At 39.3% G+C, this 23516-nt stretch overlaps 1 protein-coding gene across 8 annotated transcripts in view; it reads right to left on the bottom strand.

The window, feature by feature from the left end:
* Positions 1–23516, bottom strand: part of LRBA (LPS responsive beige-like anchor protein) — a 576880-nt gene that overhangs the window by 187106 nt on the left and 366258 nt on the right. For all 8 annotated transcript variants that reach the window (XM_067551903.1, XM_067551904.1, XM_067551906.1 and 5 more), the window contains 4 exons: positions 18734–18851; positions 15747–15849; positions 13130–13245; positions 4477–4589 (listed from right to left, as the gene is read on the bottom strand). In XM_067551903.1, the coding sequence (XP_067408004.1) occupies positions 4477–4589; positions 13130–13245; positions 15747–15849; positions 18734–18851 (450 nt within the window). The remainder of the gene's footprint in view (positions 1–4476; positions 4590–13129; positions 13246–15746; positions 15850–18733; positions 18852–23516) is intronic.

Genomic DNA, 23516 nt, shown 5'->3' with positions numbered 1-23516 from the left:
CTGCCGCCAGCACATTAAAGAGGCTATCTTCAGCCTCTTCTAACTCCTTCACCTCCAGCCACAAGTTGGAGGCCACCATCTTGCACCGCTCCTGGTGCACCCTGAAATCCTCCAATGGCGCCGAGAGGTCCCGGGAGACTGCCTCATCAAGAGGGGAGGAAGAGGACTGCAGAGGTGCAGCCTGTGAATACGCTCCCTCCTGGCAAAGGGTTGCACCCGCTGAGGTTCCCTCCAGCAGGGTCCGACTCCTCATCCAAGGAGTGGTGCCTATTGGCCTTCTCCTGAGCCAGAGGGACGGACTGCACCCTCAATGACATAATGGATTGGGGCCCCGGCCCCACCTGGATACCCCATGGGGCCCAATAAGGCCATTGTTGCAGCTATTGTCCCTGGGGCCAACTCGGGGCTGACTGTGCCACAGGCTGTGATGCTTTGTCCCCCCTGGGAAACCCCAAGTCATCATTGTAGTCCGAGGCCCTGGACCAGTGGTGCCGTGCTTGTCTTCGGTCCCGGGCACCCTTCCATGCTGGGGACCGCCCTTTCTACGCCTCCGACCTGGAGAACGATGAGAATTGCCTCAGTCAACGCGAGCGGTGCTGACAAGTGGGGGTGTGCTCCAAAGAGCAAGAGTTACCGGAGCGTCGTCTCGGTGTCGACGGTTTCTGCTGCTGCTTGCCTTTTGGCCCTGCAGACACCTTCGGTGACCGAGGTCGGTGCCTCCCCGAACTCCTCGGTGCCGAGCCAGACTCCGGTGACTGGGTTCCGCTTTGTGGTGCCGGGTCTTCCTCCGGCGACCGGGTTCCGTGCCACCTCGGTGCGGACGAACTCCTCAGTGCCAGGGATCTGGAACTGGAGCTGTGTGAGCACCGCCTGGCAGACCTCGACCGGTGCCACCTCCTGGCATTCGCTACCTCCAGTGCCGGGGATCGACGTCAGCGCCAAGGGGGAGCCTCCACGTCCTGTGCTGGAGCGGGTCAGCTCAACGACTCCAACCTGGAGCGACTACTAGGGAAGCAACTCTGTTCTACCCTCGGAGACCGTCCAGTGGGAGATCTTCCTCCCCATACCAGGGATCTCCTCCACCATTCTGGGGGATCCAACGCGGGCTTCCCCCGTGACATCGGCTCCTTCTCCCTCGGCAGAGGGGGGGTGTGGGTGGCATAGACAAGGCCAACCAGGCTCTTGCCACCTGAAAAGCCTCCAGTGTCAACGGCATCAGCAGGGGCACTCTCCCACTTCCAGGAATTGGGGGGAGACTCCCTGACCAGAGATGCAGGCACCGGAGAAGTCTCGACAGGCTGTGTTCGGTGAATCTCCGTACTCGACCCTGCCCGTATCGACGGCACAGGGGAGTGTCCACGCTCCGCACGCTGCTTCTTCCTCTTTGGTGCCAGCGATGTTGCACGGTGCCGAGTCGAGGGCGATGCCGACGGTGCGCGCTGTACCAAGGTCATGCTCGGTACTGAGGTAGAGCGGGTCAGCTTGAACGCTGGACAGAGCGCTGCTTCCATCAACAGGGCTTTCAATCGGATTTCTCGGTCCTTTCGAGTTCTCGGTTTGAAAGCCCTGCAAATCTTGCACTTGTCTTTTCCGTGGGCTTCCCGCAACTACTTAAGGTAGCAGTCATGGAGGGTCGCTGAGCAGGAAGGCCTTCCCGCAGGAGGCACACAGCTTGAATCCCGGTGACTGGGGTTTGGCCCGGCCACTCGAAGTCCCCACAGAGACTTGCCTTATCTCTAACTACTCTTAACAACACTTAACAAATACTTAATTAACTTAGAATATCAAACAAGTCTAAACAAGGGGAATAATATTTGCTGAGAGCAAGGCTAGTTCCAGCAACCATCACGGGTGGAAAGAAGGAACTAAGGGGACGTAAGGCCGGCAGCACCTCATATACCACAGCATGTGCGCAGGGCTCCAGGGGATGCCGGAGCCAGCCCTACAGGATCTGCTGAGGGGAAAAAAAGTTCCGATAGCCGTGCACGGAGGTGTGCACACACCTATAGTGGAATGGACACGAGCAAGCACTCGAAGAAGAATGAGACTTTTCAGTTCTCTGAACATAGTTATAGAAGCATTGATCATGATGCCATAGTTAAGGATAAGTTCCATTTTGCACTTAAATGCAGGGATTCATCTTCTGTTTTATTAAGAAAAATAGTGCATCATTCCCAAACTTACAGTACTTAATTTAATTAAATTAAATAACTAAAATCAGGACAACATAGGATAAAAGCAAAAATAAGATGTTTTAAAATGTTTTCTCCTGTCTCTCCCACCTTTTTAGATTCCTTTTGCTATCAACTGACTGGTTTGTTTTCCTGTACACTTTCCATATACTTAAAACTCATTATGCCATTATCATGAATATAACATTTGAAGAAATCAGGTTGCAATTAACTATCATTTTTTCCTCCAACTTTCCCACTAAGTTAACCAGTTTGCATTACTCAAAATGGCTGCCTTTTGCCCCCTTATCACCAATTATGGGGATCAGGAAAGAATTTTCCCCTCATAGTAAGATTGGCAAAGTTGGTGGGTCGCTTTGTCTTTGTTGAAGTTCCCCAGTGGCCCTGTTTTAGACTAATAAGGAATAAAAAGACAGCAAATTTAAAGTACTAAGTTAAATACATTGAGTTCATAACAGCAACTTCTAAACTGGTGTCCAGTGCACCTGAGAGGCTCAAAGGCACCAGCTCCCAGAGTAAACATGAGTAAGAAACCTGTGTGATAACTAGTGGACCCTATTAGCATCTAGGGGGAAAAAAAGGAGATCTTAACTCTTGGCAAAATTAAGTACCTCTTATGTGTACCCTCATTCCTCACGGGAAGGACAGAGGATTAGGAGGTAGGCAAACCCAGGGTAAGGGACATACTCTAAATTCTGTTAACATGGCATTATGATTATTAATTGTATTTACATAAGAGCTTTTAATATTACATTGGACCTAAGTAAATATCTGATATTTAGGATCATGAAAAGGCAGGGGAGGAGCTGGCTTAAAGTTAAAACATTGATAAACTTGTGGCCTGCCATTTTAAATCCAATCCTGCATCAGTATTTCGTTCTCCCAAGTGTCGTAACCATTTTTTCCCTTTGGTATTTTTCGAAATTGACAGTAGTGAATGATTCTGGCACTGTAGGTGGAAGTAATATGGGAAATATTTCCCAAGAAGTTTTACTATAAAATATCTATAAGCTTTCACATTCAAGAAAAATGTTACAGAATATTGCTAAAATTAGAATTTAAACACACACACACACACACACACACTCCTCACCAGCTAGAACTCTAGCAATGCTAAAATGTGCACTCAAAATTCCAAGGGAAGACCTCACAGAATCCATCAATGCTTACTTTTTAGTGTAAATTTCTAAATATAATAAAGGGAGCAAACCACACTAAATGTTCTACAAGTAAATTAAATTATATCCAGCAGTGGTTCTGATCAAAGCCATCTGACAGAATTCTTCTGATGACATGACAAAACTTTATTGAACAAAAGGCAGTGGATAATGAGATATTTTTACCTGCATCTCAACAAGACATTCGATAAACTAATACACTAGAAATTTAAATAAAATTAAAAATTTTTGAGTCAATCCTATAAAACCAAGACATACAGAAAACCAGTTTAAGATAATATGCTACCACATGGAAGATAAGGTCTAGTATATGGAAGTTGCAAATAAATCATATAGTCCATATAGTCCTGCATAAATGGAGAGGGCAAGTATAAAGCAAGAGAGATAATGACTCCACTGTAAAAAGCTTAATGAAGCCACATTTACAAAATGCAATATTGTACCCACATTTGTTCTCTTAAGAAAGAATACTTTAACAGTTTGAATAAAGTACAAATAAGCAACAAAATTAATTTATGGGTATGGTGGAAGAGTAGTATGAAGAAAAGCATACTGAATTGATGAAGTTCAGTCTCTGGAGTCAAAAAAAGGTACCTTAATTATAGTAGATAAAGGGGACAGCCAAAAGGACAGAGAAAATAGTTTATTCAAGCACTGGGAATAAGGATTTGGCCCAGGAAATACTTATGGCATAACACCATCACAGGATCTACCTACTGAGAAGAAGGGGTTCTCATCAAAAACACAAGGAATGGACTTGGCTGATCTTTAGTCCTTACCATCCATGCTTTTCTCTGTTTATGTTTCTAACTTTAAAAAATGTACAAACTAATTGCATGTATGTTCTACAACTGAGGGCAACTTCCATTAAAAATAGTCTTAAAATGATATAATAGGAAACAATATGCATCTCAATAACCCATATTCCCATAAAATACTGTTCGTCCTCTACCTATTAGCAGTACCTGTGTGTAAATATGATATTCTGCTAATGGTTGTGCATTTAACAGTACTCACATATCTCACAAACAGGGCAACAGATATGTACAAAAATGTAAGCTAATGTTACAGTTACTGAAAAACATAATATATCTGATGACAAATACCTTTGACAAATCCCTGAAGTTGCTAGGAAGTGTAAGGTCCAACTCTTCTGATTCATAGTTAGTGATAACCCAGGGGAATACAGGGTACTGATTTAAGTCATTGTAAGTACGTCCTGGTGAACAACAGAAACAACACTTTATTTAAAGGCACTAGAGTTAACAAAATACTGACCCTGGAGATATGATTTATTATATCATTTGATAACCCCCACAAGAAATGCATTTTATTATAAATCTTTTACAATTGCAATGTCTGAATTTCCTTTGTTGAAAAAGATATGTAAAAGTTTTATTGGATTGCCAGTATTCCATTTTAAATATTGCAGCCCATTCAACTTTAATTTTCAACTCTCTTGCACGCTATAAAAAGTGACAGCTAAGCGCATTCAGTTTTATATGTACCTTTTTATTTTTTGTACAGATCTATAATCTAATCTTCTAGGTTTCTCTAAACTGAACTGATAAGAATGGAAAAGGCCAATGACTTTTGTGCATACTAAGAAATAAAGTAACATGTTTATTCACCAAGTTAAATAAAGAGAGGGTTACTCACCTTGTGCAGTAACTGAGGTTCTTTGAGATGTGTGTCCCTGTGGGTGCTCCATCTTAGGTGTTGGCACGTCCCCGCATTGTCGATCAGAGATTTTTGCTAGCAGTGCTCGTCCAGGTTGTGTGTGTGCCAAGATGGTCTCACGGTGCCGTTGGCACCTTTTTCAGTGTGCACAACCCAGCACCCCCTGTTCCTTCTCTACCGTGAAGGCTAAAGGTTTGACGCTGAAGTAGAGGGGAGGAGGGTGGGTAGTGGAGCACCCACACAGACACACATCTCGAAGAACTTCGGTTACCCCACAAAGTGAGTAACCCTCTCTTCTTCTTCGAGTAGCGTCCCTGTGGGTGTTCCACCTTAGGTTACTGTCAAGCAATACTCTAGATGGCTGGAGGGACTTCGGAATTGAGAGGTTGTATTGAGAAGGGTACTGAGACACCCACGGTCGCATCTGAGTGTGATGCTTGGTCAATCACATAGTGTTTCGTAAAACTGTGAGCAGAGGACCAGGTGACTGCTTTACAGATTTCCACTATGGGTACGTTATTTAGGAAGGCTGTGGATGTGGACACTGCACTGGTGGAATGTGTTCTAATAGTTTGAGATGGTGAGATACAAGATTGTTCGTAACGTGTATGGATACAGCCTGAAATCCATTTTAAGAGCCTTTGTGTGATTATGGCCTTTTCCTTGCAATGACCGGCGATGGACACAAACAGTTTGGGTGATGCACTAAAGGGCTTTGTTCTATCCAAATAGAATGCTATAGCTCTGCTCACATCTAGAGTGTCTCCTGTGGGTTGGCATGTGGGTTTGGGTAAAAAATGGGTACATGAATAGGTTGATTTAGGTGGAAAGATGACGAAACCTTAGGAATGAATTTTGGGTGAGGTCTAAGAGTCACTTGTCAGAGTCACTTTGTCCTTGTGGAGTATCATGTACAGTGGATGAGCCATGAGTGCTCCCAGTTCACCTACACATCTTGCCGATGTTATAGCCACTAAGAAAGATACTTTCATCAAGAGGAGCATTAGGGAACAGGTGGCTAGTGGTTCAAATGGAGGTTTGGTGATAGTTTTTAAGACTAGGTTGAGGTCCCACAGTGGTGTGAGGGGACAAATGTCTGGATATAAGTTCTGAATGCCAGCCATGAAGCGTTTTAGGATTGGATGTGTGAAGACTGTATTATTGTCAATGTGGTCGTGAAAGTTTGCAAGGGATGCTAGATGTACTTTAAGAAAGCTAACTGATAACCTTGCTTTCTTTAGGGTGAGAAGGTATTCAAGAATGGCTGAGATTGGCACAGATATGGCTGGAATCTGCCTTTGTTGACACCAGAATGCAAATCTGGTCCATTTCTGGTGGTAGGTTTTCCTGATAGAAGGGTTTCTGCTGTTTAGTAATATGTATTGAATGGGTTCTGAACACTCTAGTTCCTCTTGGTGGAACCAGTTAGAACCAGGCTGTTAGATGTAACTTCCTCATGTCTGGGTGAAGGAGGAGTCCCTTGTCCTGGAAGAGTAGATCCTTAATAAGCGGTAGGGAAATTGGTGTGCGGGTTGACATCTGTTTCAGGTAAGTGAACCATGTTTGCCTGGACCACAATGGAGTTATTATTATCCTTGCTTTGTCCTGTCTTATTTTGGGTAGGGTCTTGTGTATTACTGGGATAGGCGGAAATGTGTAAAGGAGCTCCCTGCTCCAACTGAGGAGGAATGAATCTCCTCTCGACCCTTTTCCTAGCCCTGCTCTCAAGCAGAACTGGGAACATTTGCAGTTGTGGGTTGTAGCAAACAGATCTATTGTTGGGTGACCACATTGCTGGAAAATGTCTTCTAGGACTCTGCAGTGCAGCTCCCACTCATGGTCAGTGGGGAATCTCCTGCTGAGGGTTATCTGCGGTGGCGTTGTGGATTCTAGGTAGTTAAGCTGCTGGTATATACACCATTTTTTACCATTTCCGTGCAAAGGGTGTTGGATCTTGCTCCTTCCTGTCGATTGATGTAAAACATGCACACGATGTTGTCTGTCATTATTTTTATGGATTTGTTCGCTATCAAGGATAGGAAATGGAAGCAAGTCCTGCAGACTGCACATAACTCCAGTATGTTTATATGTAGTGTCGTTTCATGAGTGGATCATTTCCCCTGAACTGTGTATTCTTCCAGGTGTGCTCCCCAGCCTTGAGGGAGGTGTTCTGTGGTTATCATAATTGAAGGCGTTTTCTGTGTGAATGGAATACTCTGTTAGATTGCGGAGATGCGTCCATGAGGTCAGCGATTGTTTGATCTTGCCTGGCATTGCAACTGTCCTGAGTAGTGAATGTCCGTGGGGTTTATACACTGTTGAGAGCCATAGTTGTAGGGCCCACATATGGAATCATGTGTGTTGTACTACAAAGGTATTTGCCGCCATATGCCCTTACATTTGAAGGTAGGTGCGGACCATTACAATCAGGCTGTTCTGTATTGTGGCTTGTAGGCTTACTATGGATTCGAATCTGTGTCTTGGTAGGGATGTTCTGGCTGTAAGGGAGTCCAGCTATGCGCCTATAAATTCTATTTGTTGAACAGATTCTATGGTGGATTTCTTGATGTTTATCATCAACCCTAGCTTTTGAAAGAGGGAGATTGTCATTTGTACCACATGCCTGGCTCGAAGTTGGCTGGGTGTCCTTATCAGACAATCGTCCAAGTAGGGGGAATATGGCAACACCTTTTCTGCGTAGATGTGCAGCAACGACAGCAAGTATCCTGGAAAAAACCGTTGGGGCGGTGGAAAGACGAAAGGGTAGTGCCATGTACTGATAATGATTGATTCCTAGAGTGAACCTGAGAAATCTTCTGTGAGCGGGATGAACAGCCACATGGAAGTATGCATCTTGGAGATTGAGGGCTGCAAACCAGTCCCCCTGTTCCAGCGCCGGGAAAATAGTAGACAAAGTGACCATCCTGAATCTTTGTACCTTTACACATTTGTTCAGCTTTCTGAGATCTAGGATTGGTCTCCAACTTCAGTCTTCCTCTGGATCAGAAAATATGGGGAATAGAAACCTCTGCCCCTGTGTCGGGAGCGAACATATTCTATAGCACCTTTTTGTAAGTAGATGTTTGACTTCTTGTCTCAATAGATGCTCATGAGATGGGTCCCTGAGAAGGGAAGGGAAAGGGGGGTGGGTAGGAGGTGTAGAGAGGAAAGGAGTAGCATAACCAGATTGGACAATCGTCAAGACCCATTTGTCCATTGTGATGTTTACCCAGGACGGATAGAAAGGGCATAGGCGATGGTTGAGAAGGATGGTGTTTATCTGTGACTCTGGGGGAGGTCAGGCAGACTCTTGACCAAAACCTCAAAATTGAGGTTTGGAGGGGGCAGCCTGAGATGTTGATGGCTGCTGATTCGATTGTCTATGTCATTGGTTTCATTGTCTGTTATGTGACAAATCGTATCTCCTGTGTTGTGGATGGCAATGGCTGATATCTAAAAGGCTTTGTTCTTGTGGCAGGTGTGTAAATGCCCAAGGTGCGGACTGTGGCATGAGAGTCCTTCATGGTGTGCATCACGTCATCGGTCTTCTCTGAAAACAACTTCTTTTTATCAGAAGACAGGTCCTTGATGGTGGTCTGAAGTTGCCTGGGAAGAGCCACTGAATGTAGCCACGAGGCTCTACACATGACCACCACTTTTGCCACTGTTCTGGCAGCTGTATTGGCCACATCTAGGGAGGCTTGTAGAGCCATCCTTGCGGCTAGCTATGGCTCCTTTATTCCCTCTTTTTATTTTATTGTATTTTATTTTCTTGTTCCCTCTTGTTTTCAGGGATATGTTCAGTAAACTCTAATAATTTCTCATAATTGTTGTTGTCATAATTTGCTAGTAGCACCACATAATTTGCAACTCTCTATTGTATGGTTGCAGAAGTGTATGCTTTCCTGCCAAGAAAGTCAAGTCTCTTATCCTCCTTGTTCTGAGGTGTGGACTTGTGGTATTGTTGCTTATACCTCTGGTTGGCAGCTTCTACAACCAGGGAGTTCGTGGTGGGCGGGTGAAGAGGTACTCTGTGTCTTTGGAGGGGACATGGTATTTTTTGTCCACTCTTTTGTAGGTGGGAGGGATGGTAGCTGGAGTTTGCCAGATGTTATTGGCAGGCTCCATCAGGGCGTCATCCATAGGGATAAAATTTTTAAGAGGTTGAAATTTGTAAAATTTTTAGTAGCTTATGTTGTGACTCAGCTACTTCCTGGAGTGGGATCTCTAATTCGTTGGCCACTCTCTTGAATAAATTCTGAAATTGCCAAAAATCATTGGCGGTGGAGGGATTATTGCCTCATCTGGGGAGAAGGACAAATTATGAGGAGGTGATGTTGATTCCCTCTGTATGGTCCCCTCCATAACCTCTGTTGGCTCAGGCTCAGTTGTTGTAGGGGCAGTCCTGGGTGGTAATCTGGATCTACGCCTATGAAAGGTAGATGGCCTGCTGCAAGAGGCAGAAGAAGAAAACCATGTGTCCCATCTCAGCCACTGCATGTGGTAAGGAGCAAGTGGTGCGTACCATGGGGATCCAAACCATGGATGCGGTGGGATATTGGAGTGTGGATGTTGTTTGACAACCTGCCCCTTGGGAGAGGGCAATTAAGGGGAAAATGTTGCCTGATCCCCATCATAGTCCTCATCACCTGAGAAAGATATGGGCGAGATGGGCTCTTCCTGAGGGAAGTGCACAGGTGATGTATCTGTACCATACAGTGGAGATATAGGGGAGGATGTTAGGAATTTTTCCTCCTGCTCCTGGTGTCAGCCCTTCTCTGTATGCTTCCTCGGCACCAGTGTAGATGGTATTGTGCCAGTGCCAGGATTGTCTTGGTGCAGGCGGTGCCGCTGGTGCCGGAACATGCAATTCAGCAATTGGCAGTGCCAAGACTATTGTCAGCAATGGGATCTCTGGCAGTGCCGATGTCTGAGCTGTTATCAATGTTTTGCAGACCGTTGATTGCAATGGTGTCATGTCTCGGTGTAGGTGCTGTGACTTCTCCTTTTGCTCTGTGCTGGAGCAGGAGGGCTCTCTAGGCACTATAGTTGTTAACATACCTGAGGAACCAGTAGCTTCTTTGGTACTAGGTCACTTAGCCACCGGCGGTGATTTTCTTTTCTTGTGTTTAGTGCCATGCACGGTTAAATGCCTTTTTCCTGGTGGTCTTGTGTTGTGAGATCGGTTTTTCCAGTCCAGGGTCAGAGACAGGTCTAAGAGATCTCTCCATTACAATTAATTTCAAATGGAGGTCTCTGTCCTGCCTGCCTCTAGACTTCAAATTTTTACAGTGGGGACATTTCTGTGCTATATGTCCCTCTCCTAAGCATCTGATGCATTTGGCGTGTCCATCAGATGTTATCATTGTGTCTCTGCATGAAGAGTAGCATTTGAAACCGGGTGAGCCCAGCATGATTCAGAGGGAAAACTAACTAGTCTAAGGGTAAGTAATTTTTTTTTTTTTTAAAACAACTAAGGTAAACTATGTTAAAACTGAGGGGAAAATCCTGACTAAACACCTACAAAACAACTATAAAGGTATATTAGACGAGCTGTGAGGAACTGATAGAGGCTCCATCTTCGACTGTGGATGGTTGAAAAGGAACTGAGGGGGTGCCAGGTTGCACACGCTGAAAAGGCTGCCGCAAGACCATCTTGGCACATGCACAACCCAGATGAGCACTGCTAGCAAAAATCTCTGATCGATGACACGCCAACACTTAAGCTGGAGCACTCACAGGGATACTACTTGAAGAAGAAGTAGCAGATTCTCCATGCCAGCTAAGCAACACTTGGGTACAGTGGGGAAGGAAGAGGATGCAGATCTTATATTTTGAGCTGTTTGGCCCTGGTGCAAGCTAGTCATATTCTGTCATCAGAAAGTTCACATGCACAGAAGGAATTCTCCATTGACCCTGTGGACACTTAAAAACTTAGCCTTGAAAATGTAACTAAGTATTTAGGTTTCATTTCAGCATTTGTGCTTAATTGAGTCTAGCAGTTCGATTAAACTGGTGAAAACAAAATATGCTACCAAAATTGCTTCTAGGTTGCCATTTTGATGGATACATTACAAAGCTTTAGATATGTATTTATGTTTACATATTATGAAATTCTAGTCTTTACTTCTCATTGAATCCTAAAAGTTAGAAAATTCAAACCATCTCCCTGCCAATGCTGGATTATTTCCAACAATATGTTTTCTAGTCTTTTGCCCAGTCTTCTTTTCAAAGAAGTTTCAAGTGATTAGTTTCCACCACTTTCCCAGGGTGACTATTTCACAGCCTAATCTATCTCATTGTCAGGAAATGGTTCTTAATACTCAGCCTAAATTTTCTTTTCTTGGTTCATCCCATTACCCTTAACAATAACATGGCACCACATTACATATTTTTCCCAATGGTTCATACACATTTAAAATATTTGTATATTTATGTCCTCCTTTTAGTAATCGATCAGCTAAATTATACATATTTATATAGTTCTTACTATTTTCTTATTAATCATTCCCTTCAAAGTCCTCTGAATATTATTTTTGTTCTTCTACGAACTCTCATTGCTTTGTTAATCTCTTTCTTGCAGAATGGAATGCTTAACATAATACCACCTCCTGGCTGTCTCGGGAAGGAGTAGGTAGGTGTACATCAGCCAAGACACTGGAGATTCCAGAGCCCATTCTTCTAGACAGGCCCAGCCCAGTCCATAGCCATTGTCAAGCTTCAGATTCAGGCCTTTTGAGATGCCACCTTGGCTGAGGGTGTGGCTGTGTGTTTAATACAGGTAGAGAGAATTTATCTACTCCAAACATGGCTAGTTTAGCCTTCCCTTTGTTCCATAACATTATCTTTTTTTACTCCTTCTAGGTTAAATAGGTACCTCACTTTACTCTCGCAATATTGCATTACAACCCAAAATCAATTCCTCAGCAATAAGGATTTTGGCCCATGGAATCATTCACTGGATGCATAAAAGTAGTGTCATGGATCCCAAGCTAGTTTGCCTCAGGAGAGAGAGTTCAATTCACCTCATCTGGATGGCAATCTTGCAATGAAACAACTCAATCCTCTTATTTATAAAAGCTGCCAGCATCTTGGCATCTCTGACGATTAATTAAGGACAAACTGATTTATGAAATGTGCTTCGTATGAGTTATTCCTAGCCATCATGTCAGTATTATCTAGGTCTGAGTTATGCTAGTAGGTTTTTTGGTATAGTCTATGCCACAAAAAAAGACAACTGAGAGGGATTTCATGATGCTTTGAGGGCAAGACATTTACGGAAAAAAATATTGTACCTAGTTGTGCCAATCTGTGTTCTTCTAGTGGTGTCCTGCTCTCTTATCCCTGACAACTAACTTCAGCATAGTGACCTGCATTAAGACCTGGCTGGAATCTAACTGAATGGGATTTACTAAATGAAGCATACTCTAAGCATAGCTAAGCAGGATTTCGGACACTGGAGCAGGATTAGATCAGCTCCCTGATTGAGGAATAAATCAACTGAGGGAGGGGATGATTGGCCTCCCAGCAGTGCAGTGGTTGTGAACTTGGCAAACCCTTTCCATATAACAATGGCATTTATTGCCCATGAGAGCATTCAGTCTCTCCAACTGAGGGTTCATAATTCATCAACAAACATGAGATTGCATTCATGTTTAGACCTTGGTATTAGGTGAGCCCGTTTTGTCATAGGCAGAGCTAGATATCTTTGTGAGTATTGAAAAGAGAATGGTAATAGTAAAGAGGCCACTATCTCCTCCCTGCCTTTCCATTACTACCAGGACCTTCTGCACTTTGGGCTCTCATGTTCAAGTTCAGTTCAATGTAGCCTTTTCTTCCTCTGATTATAAAGAAAATGCATTTTAGGGGAACTCGGATTATCATTGAAATGTTTTAATGTGAAAAAATTACGATCTATAATCTGCATGGGAAAAGACCTACTTTTAGAAAGATTCACTTCTTTGTGTAAACTAACACAGAGTTATTATCCTGATGGCCAGAAGAGACTGTGCCACCAGAGACTGTCCCACTAGTAATATTTTCCTTTCTGAAGCAGATAATTGAAGGAGTTTATGTTACCTGCTATGGTGTTTAGAAACATCAGATATTCAAAGTTTGAAATTTCTCTGTGCTGCCACCGCTGGGTCATATTGGATGCTTTGAAAATCTGGCGTGGACTGGCCAAAGAGATGCGTCTGGAAAACAAAATCATTACAGTGAGAAAATAATGTGAAACCTTTTAAAAAGACTAGAGGCCTTTTTTCTGTATCTATCCACCTTTACTGCAAACTCTTTTTACTTCTGGATTTCATAGTTGTGAAACTTTGGTGAGGGATCATATAGAAATATGCATATATGAGAACTTAAAATCTTCTTATGGGAAGAACTGTGCTCACCAATATATAAGTACACCACCTTTAGTTATATCATATATAGTATATAGATTATTGTTAATATTTTAATTTAGGATTACTAAATGTGAGCAGGCTTGGAGCTTGTCTACATGGCATGTCAAAGAGTGTCAGAAGTGACATCTGAGTGAGGTTTGTAAAGTGTTCTAACATTAACATGAACTAGGTACCTTTTAGAGTGCACCAGCAGGGTCTACACCGGGCAGTTAGAGCGCTTTACAGATCAGACCTCTCTAATGCACTTTGCAAGGCAATTTTCCATACAATGAAAACAGACCTTATATCAGATGTAATTTCTGTCAGAAAATTCTATTATAACATGTAACTGTACGCATGTTTAGCTTAATGGTTAAAGTGCTGTGCTACAATTGTCTGGTGAAGGTCCAGTTGCTATTTTGGAGATTTCTAAAGTTTATTTTCATGGTTTTATAACCTAATGAGAAACAAAGGACTAAAATCATTTGACAGCTGGATATTTTCATGTGCCATGATCTGAGTTCTTGTGAACATTCAACACATTCTACAGTTGTGCAAGTTCAACCATCTAAGAGGGTGAAATGTGCTACAGCTACATGTTACCAATGATTTGTAGAGATAGTAGATTATTAAATAAGAAAATTATTACATGGTATTTAAAAATTTCACCTTAGAACAAACTAAGCCATCTTTTGGAATTGGTTTCTAAATCCCTTGAGAGCAAAAGATAACAATCAGATGAAGAAAGAACTTTTATTATACAACCCACTCTCTTGAAATTTAAATGCTGGGCAACTTTGGGGATTTAGCCATAAATAACTCAAGCAATTAAACTATTGGAGTTTGATGTCAGATTTCCTGAAGTTTAAGAAGGAATATAAAACCATTCCCTTGCAATTATAAATCAAGCAGAGAAGGGTTGATCCCAAAATTCTATAAGACTATTCTATTCATAATAAAAATATCTGTAAACTCCAGCAGTATATTTTTTGAAAGACATCTAAAATTAGCCTTTTCTTGTTCCCGTTAAACAAAATTACTGTGGTTCAAATATTTATTTGTGCTACTGAAACTATTAACAACTTACATATTTATCAATATTGTTATAGTAAAAGTATTAAATTAAATTACAACTGCATATGCACTAACTGTAACCTTAAAATGTTCACATTAAATTCAATTTTCAAGCAGTAAAAACCAAATTCTTATTGAAATATCACAATTTAGTTCTTGATTTCCTTTAAAGCATAATTGTGTACCAGTTGTTACTATTACAGACAAGGTTTAAGAGGTTAGAGGACCTTTATTGATCACTGCGAAAACCATGCCCAAAGTATTTAACATTACTTCATCTCTTCCCATTCATACACAAAATAAACTACAGCATTCACAAATTTGAGGAAAGAACAGTGATAAAATTAACTCAATACTGCCATTTCTTAAGAAAATTCTAGAAATTCATTTTATTCTTTTTTTTTTTTTTTTTTTTTTTAAAGTTTACTCATTAAAATTGAGGGAGTAAAATAACTGATTATGCTTAAATACACCTGTAAATCAGATGATGGAACCACTTATATGGGACCTAATCCAACTCCCATTGACTTGAATGAGCATGGGATTGGGCCCGTGTTTCATTCAAAATATTCTTGATAATCCAGGGCGAGCCCCTTCTAATAAGACTCAGTCAACTGGGCCAGATTCTGCAGCAGTTTTAGGATGCAGACATATAGCCTGAGATTGGCAAATTCATTTCACCTGTAACTTAAAGTAAAGTTTGAACTTTGGCCTCCAGAGTTAAAAGACAAATGGATCAAATGACTACCTCAGTCTTTCTTCAACTCATACACATCAATATAGGTGTACAATTTCCTACTGATGAGAAACAGCCATTTTCAGCTAGGCTGAAGTGTTATGGAGAATTGAAGGATGTCTCAGTCAACCTAACATAATTGAAAACTGCCATGAAAACTAATCAATCCTCCAACCAGACTCCTACATTTCAGAAAGCTGACAAGCATAAAGGAACTTAAACTCCTTAAACAGGGAAAGTGACTGAGTCTCAGCCAGTGAGAGGGCAACTTTCTCCATAACATGACAGAAATCCAAACATCTCAAAACTCAATCTCTCTGTTCATATGATTATCTAATAAAGATGAGCTCTGCTCTGCTTTCAGAATTCTGCAATATAACTAAACAGAAATAAATATGTACATTGGGTGGGTTGGGGTTTTTTTAAAACCATTAAGTTTAAAAAAGGCAGATCATTAAGAAAAATCATACTATAGCTCATATCTTTCATAGTAAAATACCTGGTCTGTGGTAGCCCAAAGCTAGTGCCAATGCCAACACGCGGTAGACAATTAACCACTTTTTTTACTGTTGCTGGGTCTGGGAAGTTGAACATGACAGCAACTGTGAACAAACAGAACAGTTAGAACATGACATTGTTTTGAAACAACCTTGAATTCAGATACATAAGATATAGTATTAAATATCTTTTCCTCTAATATACTGTAAGTCAAAATGTTTATACATTATGAGTTATTTCCTTTTAACTTTTAAAATTGCATTTTAGAGCTACTTCTGGTTGTAAACACTAGCAGAAGTTTCAGCAAATGTTGCCTTATTATCATTAACATAGTATACATTACCTGTAGCAGCTTTTTTATTTCAGTGTAGTAAAAGTTAAAATTATATTTATTCATTTCAATTTCCAGATTCAGCTTCGCAAAAGAAAAAGCATACACGGTTGTATAGTAAACGCATCATACACAGCTGTAAATTCTGCTGGGAATTTAATTTTTTTAACATTATTTCCAATTAAATGGAATTAGAGAACTATTTAAGGATTTTCAACAGACATTTTTAAAACAGTTACCTCCATATTTCATCAAGAAAATTGAATTCTTCTTTTCTGAGATATTAAATAGAAATAAAAATTAAAAACTGTGATCTTGTAATGAGATCATAAGATGTGGACATTTATGCCCACATGGAGTCCCATTTAAGGCCCCAATCCAGCAAAGCATTTTGCACATGCCTATCTTAGACCCAATAGGACTACTTGAGTGCTTAAAATTTAAGCACGTGTTTCAGTGCTTTGTTGGACCTTAACCCACTCAGATCCATAGTAAGATCAAGGCCAATTTTAAGCTATGACAAAAATTCTAACAACTGCTCTTCCACTTTTGACTAGCATACAAATTTGAAAAATGACATTTCACCTATAAAAAGTTAACCAGTTTGAGAATATTTGATGTGTTGAATATTCCATGACTTTTTTTTAAAAAAAAATCAGTTTTATTTAAGAAAATGTGTAACCGTTAAGAGGTACTTTTTGATATTTCAGTATAAATTACAATATTCAATTGATGGTTTAAACTGAAATTTAGGAAGGGAATACCAGAACAAAAAACTTTCCTAAAGATATAGAAGCTCAGCGTTCAACCATGGAGATCTTGAGCCGTCCATTATGATATACGTGCATTTCAAAAAAGGAACTAGAGGGAAAAAAAAGAAGCTCTGACCCAAACCAACTACAGAAACAAAGCAGAAATCCATACTAATGTATTATTATATCTTAGGGTAGCACCAAGAAGCCAACCGAAAGCAGGTTCCATTGTGCTAGGCACCTTTTACACACTGAATCAGAGTCCCTGACTCAAAGAACTTACCATGTAAGTAAACAAGTCAGATAAAGACTAGGGAAAGAGTATATAGCGCAGAAAAGGAATTATGGCAAAAAAAATTATTTGCACGAAAAATTTCACCCTACTCTAGTCATGGCTAGATTGGTGGAGAGGAGGACAGGGGAATAAGGGAGAATGGAAAGGTGGAATACTGGTATGGAAAGTTGAATTCTTGGCAGTGTATAATTGGCAAAAAGTCTTGAGGAAATCTTACTTATCTACTAAACTACTGTTTCCATCCACTTTACACATACAGGTATGACTGCCCATTTATAAGAGCAAAACTAGAAATCCTTATGTTCATATTTGAAATTAGCACTCAAATACAGCATATGAAAACCAAATGCGTCATCCACATAATTTTTCTTTGGTTGAATAATGCTGGATTCAAAATTACCAGTCATCATGAAGGAAAAACATCTGGGTATCACTATGGACAATTCAGTGAAACCCTGTGCTCAGTGCATAGTGACAGTTTAAAGAGAGAAAAATGTTAGGACTTATAAAGAAACAATGATATTTTCAACAGTGTTCAGTTCTAGTCACCCCATCTCAAAAAAGGGAGCTGAAAATGGGGAGAGAGGGTCAGAGACTGGTGATAAAAGTTATTAGAGGAATCAAGAGATCTCTTTATGAAAAGAGGCTGAAAAGCTAGAACTACTGACTTTATAAAGGAGATGAACAAAATGGATATGAAAGAGGCATAAAAATAATGACTAGCATGGAAAAAATTCAGTAAAGCACTCCTGTTTTCACTCCCTCATAATATCAGAATAAGGAGACCAAACAAAAAAAAATGTTTAAAACGGTTAAAAGGATTTTGGTTTTTACACAAAGAATAATTAACCTGTGGAACTGATGCCACAAGCTGTGACTGAGGCCATGATTTTGGTAGGATTCAGAAAAGGATTAGATAGTAGATATTTTTATATACATGAGAAGAATTTCCAGAGTTACAGTGAACAGATTATTTGTTTTTAATTAAGACATTTAAATCCTGCAGATTATGCCATAATTGTCTATTCTGGAATTTCTTCTACCCTCCTTTGAAAAGCATCTGGAATTGACGACTGTTAGAGACAGGACATCAAACTACATGGACCACTGGTCTGATTAAGTATTGCAGTTCTTATGTTCCTTTGTCCTTAATACTGCATAACCAGCAACTGTTTTCCTACCACAGGAAAAAAAAATCATGTATATAAGCATGACAGATGAGAACACAGACATGCTTTAAGCAAAATAAGTGTACAGAAAGTGCCAACTCAGCATTTGGACTGTAAAGAGAAGCAAAAAATGTCCTTAATTGAAAATAAAATGAGTTATGATGTCTTACTCACAAGACGTCTCTCTGGAAAACTTTATGCAGGAAAAAAATATCCTTGAAATCTTAAGTATTTTTGTACATATAATTTTTTTTTTTTTTTTTTTTTTTTTTTTTTTTAAAAAGAAAGGACTCCCAATTCAGGCTCTGCCATCAATTAAACAACACAGCCTATATCCATTAAGCAAAAGCAGCAGTAAATTCTAGGCAACCAACAGTGAAATAGCAAACACGTATTGTGAAGCCAAAATTATCCATCCGTCCAATCCCAATCCCACGCTACCTCTGTTTGCCATGAAGATCTCCAATGCTGTATTTTGCAGGAGATAGCGTCGGGAAAAAACTGACCGAATCTCTGTGAACAGCCATTTTCCATGGAGCCCCTCTGTATAAGCCAGAATCTAATAAAATAGAAAAGGCCAATAAGTATTCAGGAGCAGACAGGACATTACATTGTAAACAAACTATCAGTGTAGGCACTGTCACTGTGGAGATGCTAAAAACAGTTCAATCTACAACTCCAGTAATATTTAAAAGAAAACACAAACAAACCTTAATTCAATCAATCAATCGTTACATCAATAATGCACTTTTAAGTTTGAATGGAAAATATATCAGAATTATATTTATGCAATTGATTTTAAAAGCTACACAATCAGACTTTTTGTAATAAATACTTTAGGAGCCAGACTTTCAAAAGCTCAGTACCCAACAGCTCCCAATGAAAATCTGGCCACTTCATTTAGGTGCCTAAATAGGTGCCTCTTTATAAAGTCTGGCTTCAATTGTTGGTGCTGAGCGCTTCTGAAAATCTGCCCTTGTTGTTTTTCAAGATCAGATTTTTGGTGGGTTGTTTTTTTTCCCCCTAGCCAAGTAATTGTTAGAAATTGTATGAAATAAATAACATCTCAGGATTAAATGACAAAAATAGTAATTTTTATGGAGGGTATTCACTTCTGATATTGGATTTATCTACATTTTATTTTAGTGTTGTATAAAATGATTGTAACACATGAAGAAGAAAAAATACCTTTCAAAAAAAAAGATGACCTTAAAAAATTGTTCCTTAAGTTTATCGTTAAGGCAATATTCATTCATTCTGTAAGTATGAAGGTTGACCGTATAAGAGGTTAAGTATCATTTTGTCAGCTAAGGTTAAACACAAACCTGCAAATGAACTCGGCATAATCTCTCTATGGAGTAAGCGGTTGTCAAAGTAACTTGTTACAATTCCTGTCATCCCAGTTGACAGACACAGATGCTTAGTCTGCCTTCACAATTCAAACTAATCCTATCTTTAGTCCTCAACCACTTTGTTTCTTTGTTGCCCCAGTTTTGCCTTTTCATTTCAAAGCTTAATTATGAAGGTGTTAAGGGACAACCAGAATGGCACTTCTCTGCCCCATTTTAACAAAGCATATGCAACAAGAAAAACTGAACTTAGATTTGTCAAAATAATTTCAACTAACGCAAATATGTGTGACTTAAATCCACTAAAGTAAGGAAGGTAAATTTAAAGCCGATAGTTGGTGCCACCACAATTCTGCTCAAGCAATAAAATACATTATGTTAAAAATTACTTAAGACCCTTTGCAAATATTTAAAAGTGTTACGCCAAATTCAATGCAAGACTGTGAGCAAGATTTCTAATGAAATTAGCAGTCTTCACTGAACATTTGACAGCAATAAGGACAGAATTTAGCCACCTACCTGGGTATGTATGTATGTGTGCAAGTATTATTGTTATTTATATTCATATTCCAGCTGTGTCTAGAGGCCCCAACCGTTGTGTAAGGCTCTATACAAACATTGCATATACCATAACATCTGCCCTGAAGAGTTTACAATTTAACAAAATACAAGACAGGCAAACAAAAACAAACAAATACATAGGTAATAGCTCAGAAGCACAGAACTTGCAAGGTGCAATGTCTCCTCATGTTTCCCCTTCAACAATCCCTCAGCTCAGCTGCCACAATGAAAAAAATCCCACAAAAATTGTTATTTTTAATCAAATTCTTAAGAGGCACATGAAAGTTAACAGTCATCAGTAACGGTTCCAAATAATTTCTGAAAGTGGAGATATAATAGACTTGGGACCATGTTAACAACATTTTCCTTCACCTCTCCCAGCTATCTGACAGACTTATACAATGCTGTGTATCCAAGAAACACCGTGTAAGGCTTTGTTCAATTACATGTATAACAAGTACCAATGAGAAAGTAGCATTGGTTGAGGAGACAAAGGAATTCTTGCATAGGCAAAGCTCTCATTTACTTTACTGGAAGTTTCATCTGACCATTTTCAAATCGGATCCTATATTTTCGGAGATCATATTTAGGAGAGGCCAAAGGAGGTAGATAGATCAAAGTTTCCCATTCACAAAATCTCTTAAGCAAACAAAGTAAAAATAATTCTCACAAACAGCACTGCTTTATGCACACACATTTTAAAGTCAAATATCAATTACTCAGATATTATGAGTGAAAACAGAAACCTAAACAATTCCATCACATTAAAAGGCTAAATACTCTTCTCTGCCACAACTGGAGTCACTTATGACAATCTGTATACAATTAAACCATCAAATGGGCATATTTCCAATACACCTAACTATGAAAAATAAATGGAACTTTAAAAATGGACTTATAGGCATTAGAGATACTTTATATTCATGTCTTTCACAGTCATGACGAAGTTATTGAATCCTATGCCAGATGGTTTATAATAAAAACTCAAACTCAACTATAGAAACACTACCAGGCACCTCTATAACAACAATTCTTTATTCATTACAAGTAGTTATCAGAAGTGAGAAGCAGCTGAGGCCTAGCTAAGCAAGACCTTCATTTCTTGTTGGAATACTATCTGCCTGGTCTGTAGCTTCACTTCAAAGTCTCTGGAGTTCAATTAAAACTGGATTAGGTGGAAGCAGACCTTCTTTGGGACTTTCTGTTCTCAAACTCCAAACATACTGACAGCACCCTAGACAAAGGTCTAGCCCTCCAATGAACCAGTTGCTATGGAAACTGCATCATTACCATTGCTCTGCAGTCATCAGACCAAGTATAGTAGTTTGAAAGATACAGAACACACACACTCCTTCAATGTTTGTTACTGCATATTTCTTTTGAAAACCTGGACCCTTCCTTTGTTCAGTTGTTTCCTACTTCAGATCATCTGATTTTACCAATAATTCACATTTCAGAAATATGAAGTATTTACAGAAATTGTTAAAGGAAACATAAAAAAATTTAAAAGTCAGAATTTTTATTCTATTAAAAGGGAGCCAAAATGCTTAATCATTCTTACTTTTTTGAAATTTTTCATTTTTATAAAATGTATAAAAATTAAAAAAACTTTTGAAAATTAAAGACAATTTCCCTTTAAAAAAACCACATCTCTTTCATTCATATGCCAGATAAATAGGATTCTGTTCACGTAAAGAAAGCTTCTTCATCCTGTTGCACAATAACCTAAGTTTAAAAGGTGACTACCATTGGTTCTAAGGCTTTTTCTTTCATTGCTAATCATTTATGAGTAATTACTTCTAAAACAAAGACAGGCTAATGTGACTGTGTAACCTAATTTAATCTTCACAAATGATATAACCTCCCATCCCATGAAAAGAAATGGAGAACTATTTCTAGAATTTTACCATTGAATGGCTTTAACACATTAAAGTTTCAAAACAGACTGACTAGGCAATAAAGATATTTTTAATCATACATTAAAGAAAGAGCACACATCTTAATGTAACAGTTAAAAACACTTATGCTAAGTGATGGGCTACTCTAAAATTCCATGGTTACAAAAACATTCTATGCAAGCTGATACAAATATAGGCTTCAGAGATACAATGTAAACAAATAGCATGACAATGATAAACACCATCTGTTTATGTTCACCTCAATGCAATAATCCCAAATCATCTCAAACAATATATACTAAGGCCCTGATTCTGCAGTCATATCAATTTGGGTAGATCTTTGCACAGCCCTGCTGAAGTCAATGATACTCTACATGGGTGCAGGGCACTACCAGAGAAACTGAAGACAGAAGACTGAGGGGCAATTAGCCTCTGACCTGAATTTACATTTTAGGCCTTGATTTTGTAATCAGAGTTGCATGGACATTCAGATACCACAGTGATGGCCTCCAGTTAAGACCATATGTAGACAGACAGTTCACTTAATGATGCATGGTGGCTATGAATCTATATGTGCTAGTTTCACAGCAGTAAAGTACCTGCCCCTACACTGTTCTGCCATTTTGTAATGTGAAATCAAAAAGCCTTAAAATTATCTTTCCTTCAAAATTACTGCTTGAAAGATTATTACAGTAGTCCAACAACAGTATCTCTCCATGTTATATTAAAACATGGGGTCATATTAATTAAATTATTACACTTTTAAAGATGTACTACTATACTCCATAATAAAAATATCTTTTTTTAAAAGGCTAAAAGAATAACATTTTATTTTAAATTTTAAGCAAACCAGTCAACTATTGTATACTCAGTAGAATAAAGTATTATTGATCTTGGAAGTGTGAAAACTCTAGAGGTAATTAAGTCTGCAAATGGGTTATAGAATTGAAACAGTAATTGAATAATTACATCATTTTTATGTGCCAGGCAGCTTAAGGACCACACATACAATAAAAAACACAACTAATTTCAACAGCTGCCTTGTATTTTTATGTTTTGTACTCCAAAATGAAACATTTCTTTAAAACTCATTCCTAAAATATTCATTCATATTCAAAATGTATTCAGAATAAAGACATGTTTGCATTTCTGTTTAAGTTTGTTTGCAATCAAGAGACAATCTATAGTAAATTAGTGGTCAGACAAACTAAAGTATGGTGGTTATAGTAACCTTAATATTTTTCTGTCAAGTCATGAAGTCATGAGTTTACAAGCAACTAGATTTTTTTTTAAATAAAATCTAATGTATGATTTTCTTTGTAGCTAGCCCTTGATCACAGTATTTACTCTGTGCTAATAATATTAAATTCTGCATTTTCATATATACTCTATTTACACTACTTGTACACCATATAA

The sequence above is a fragment of the Emydura macquarii genome, unplaced genomic scaffold (assembly GCF_026122565.2).
Source record: "Emydura macquarii macquarii isolate MOO-44397 ecotype Brisbane River unplaced genomic scaffold, CSIRO-AGI_Emac_v2 contig_1363, whole genome shotgun sequence".
In the NCBI taxonomy this organism is placed as follows: domain Eukaryota; kingdom Metazoa; phylum Chordata; order Testudines; family Chelidae; genus Emydura; species Emydura macquarii.
Note: the sequence above shows the minus strand (reverse complement) of the source record. Positions and strands in the feature narration are given on the sequence as shown.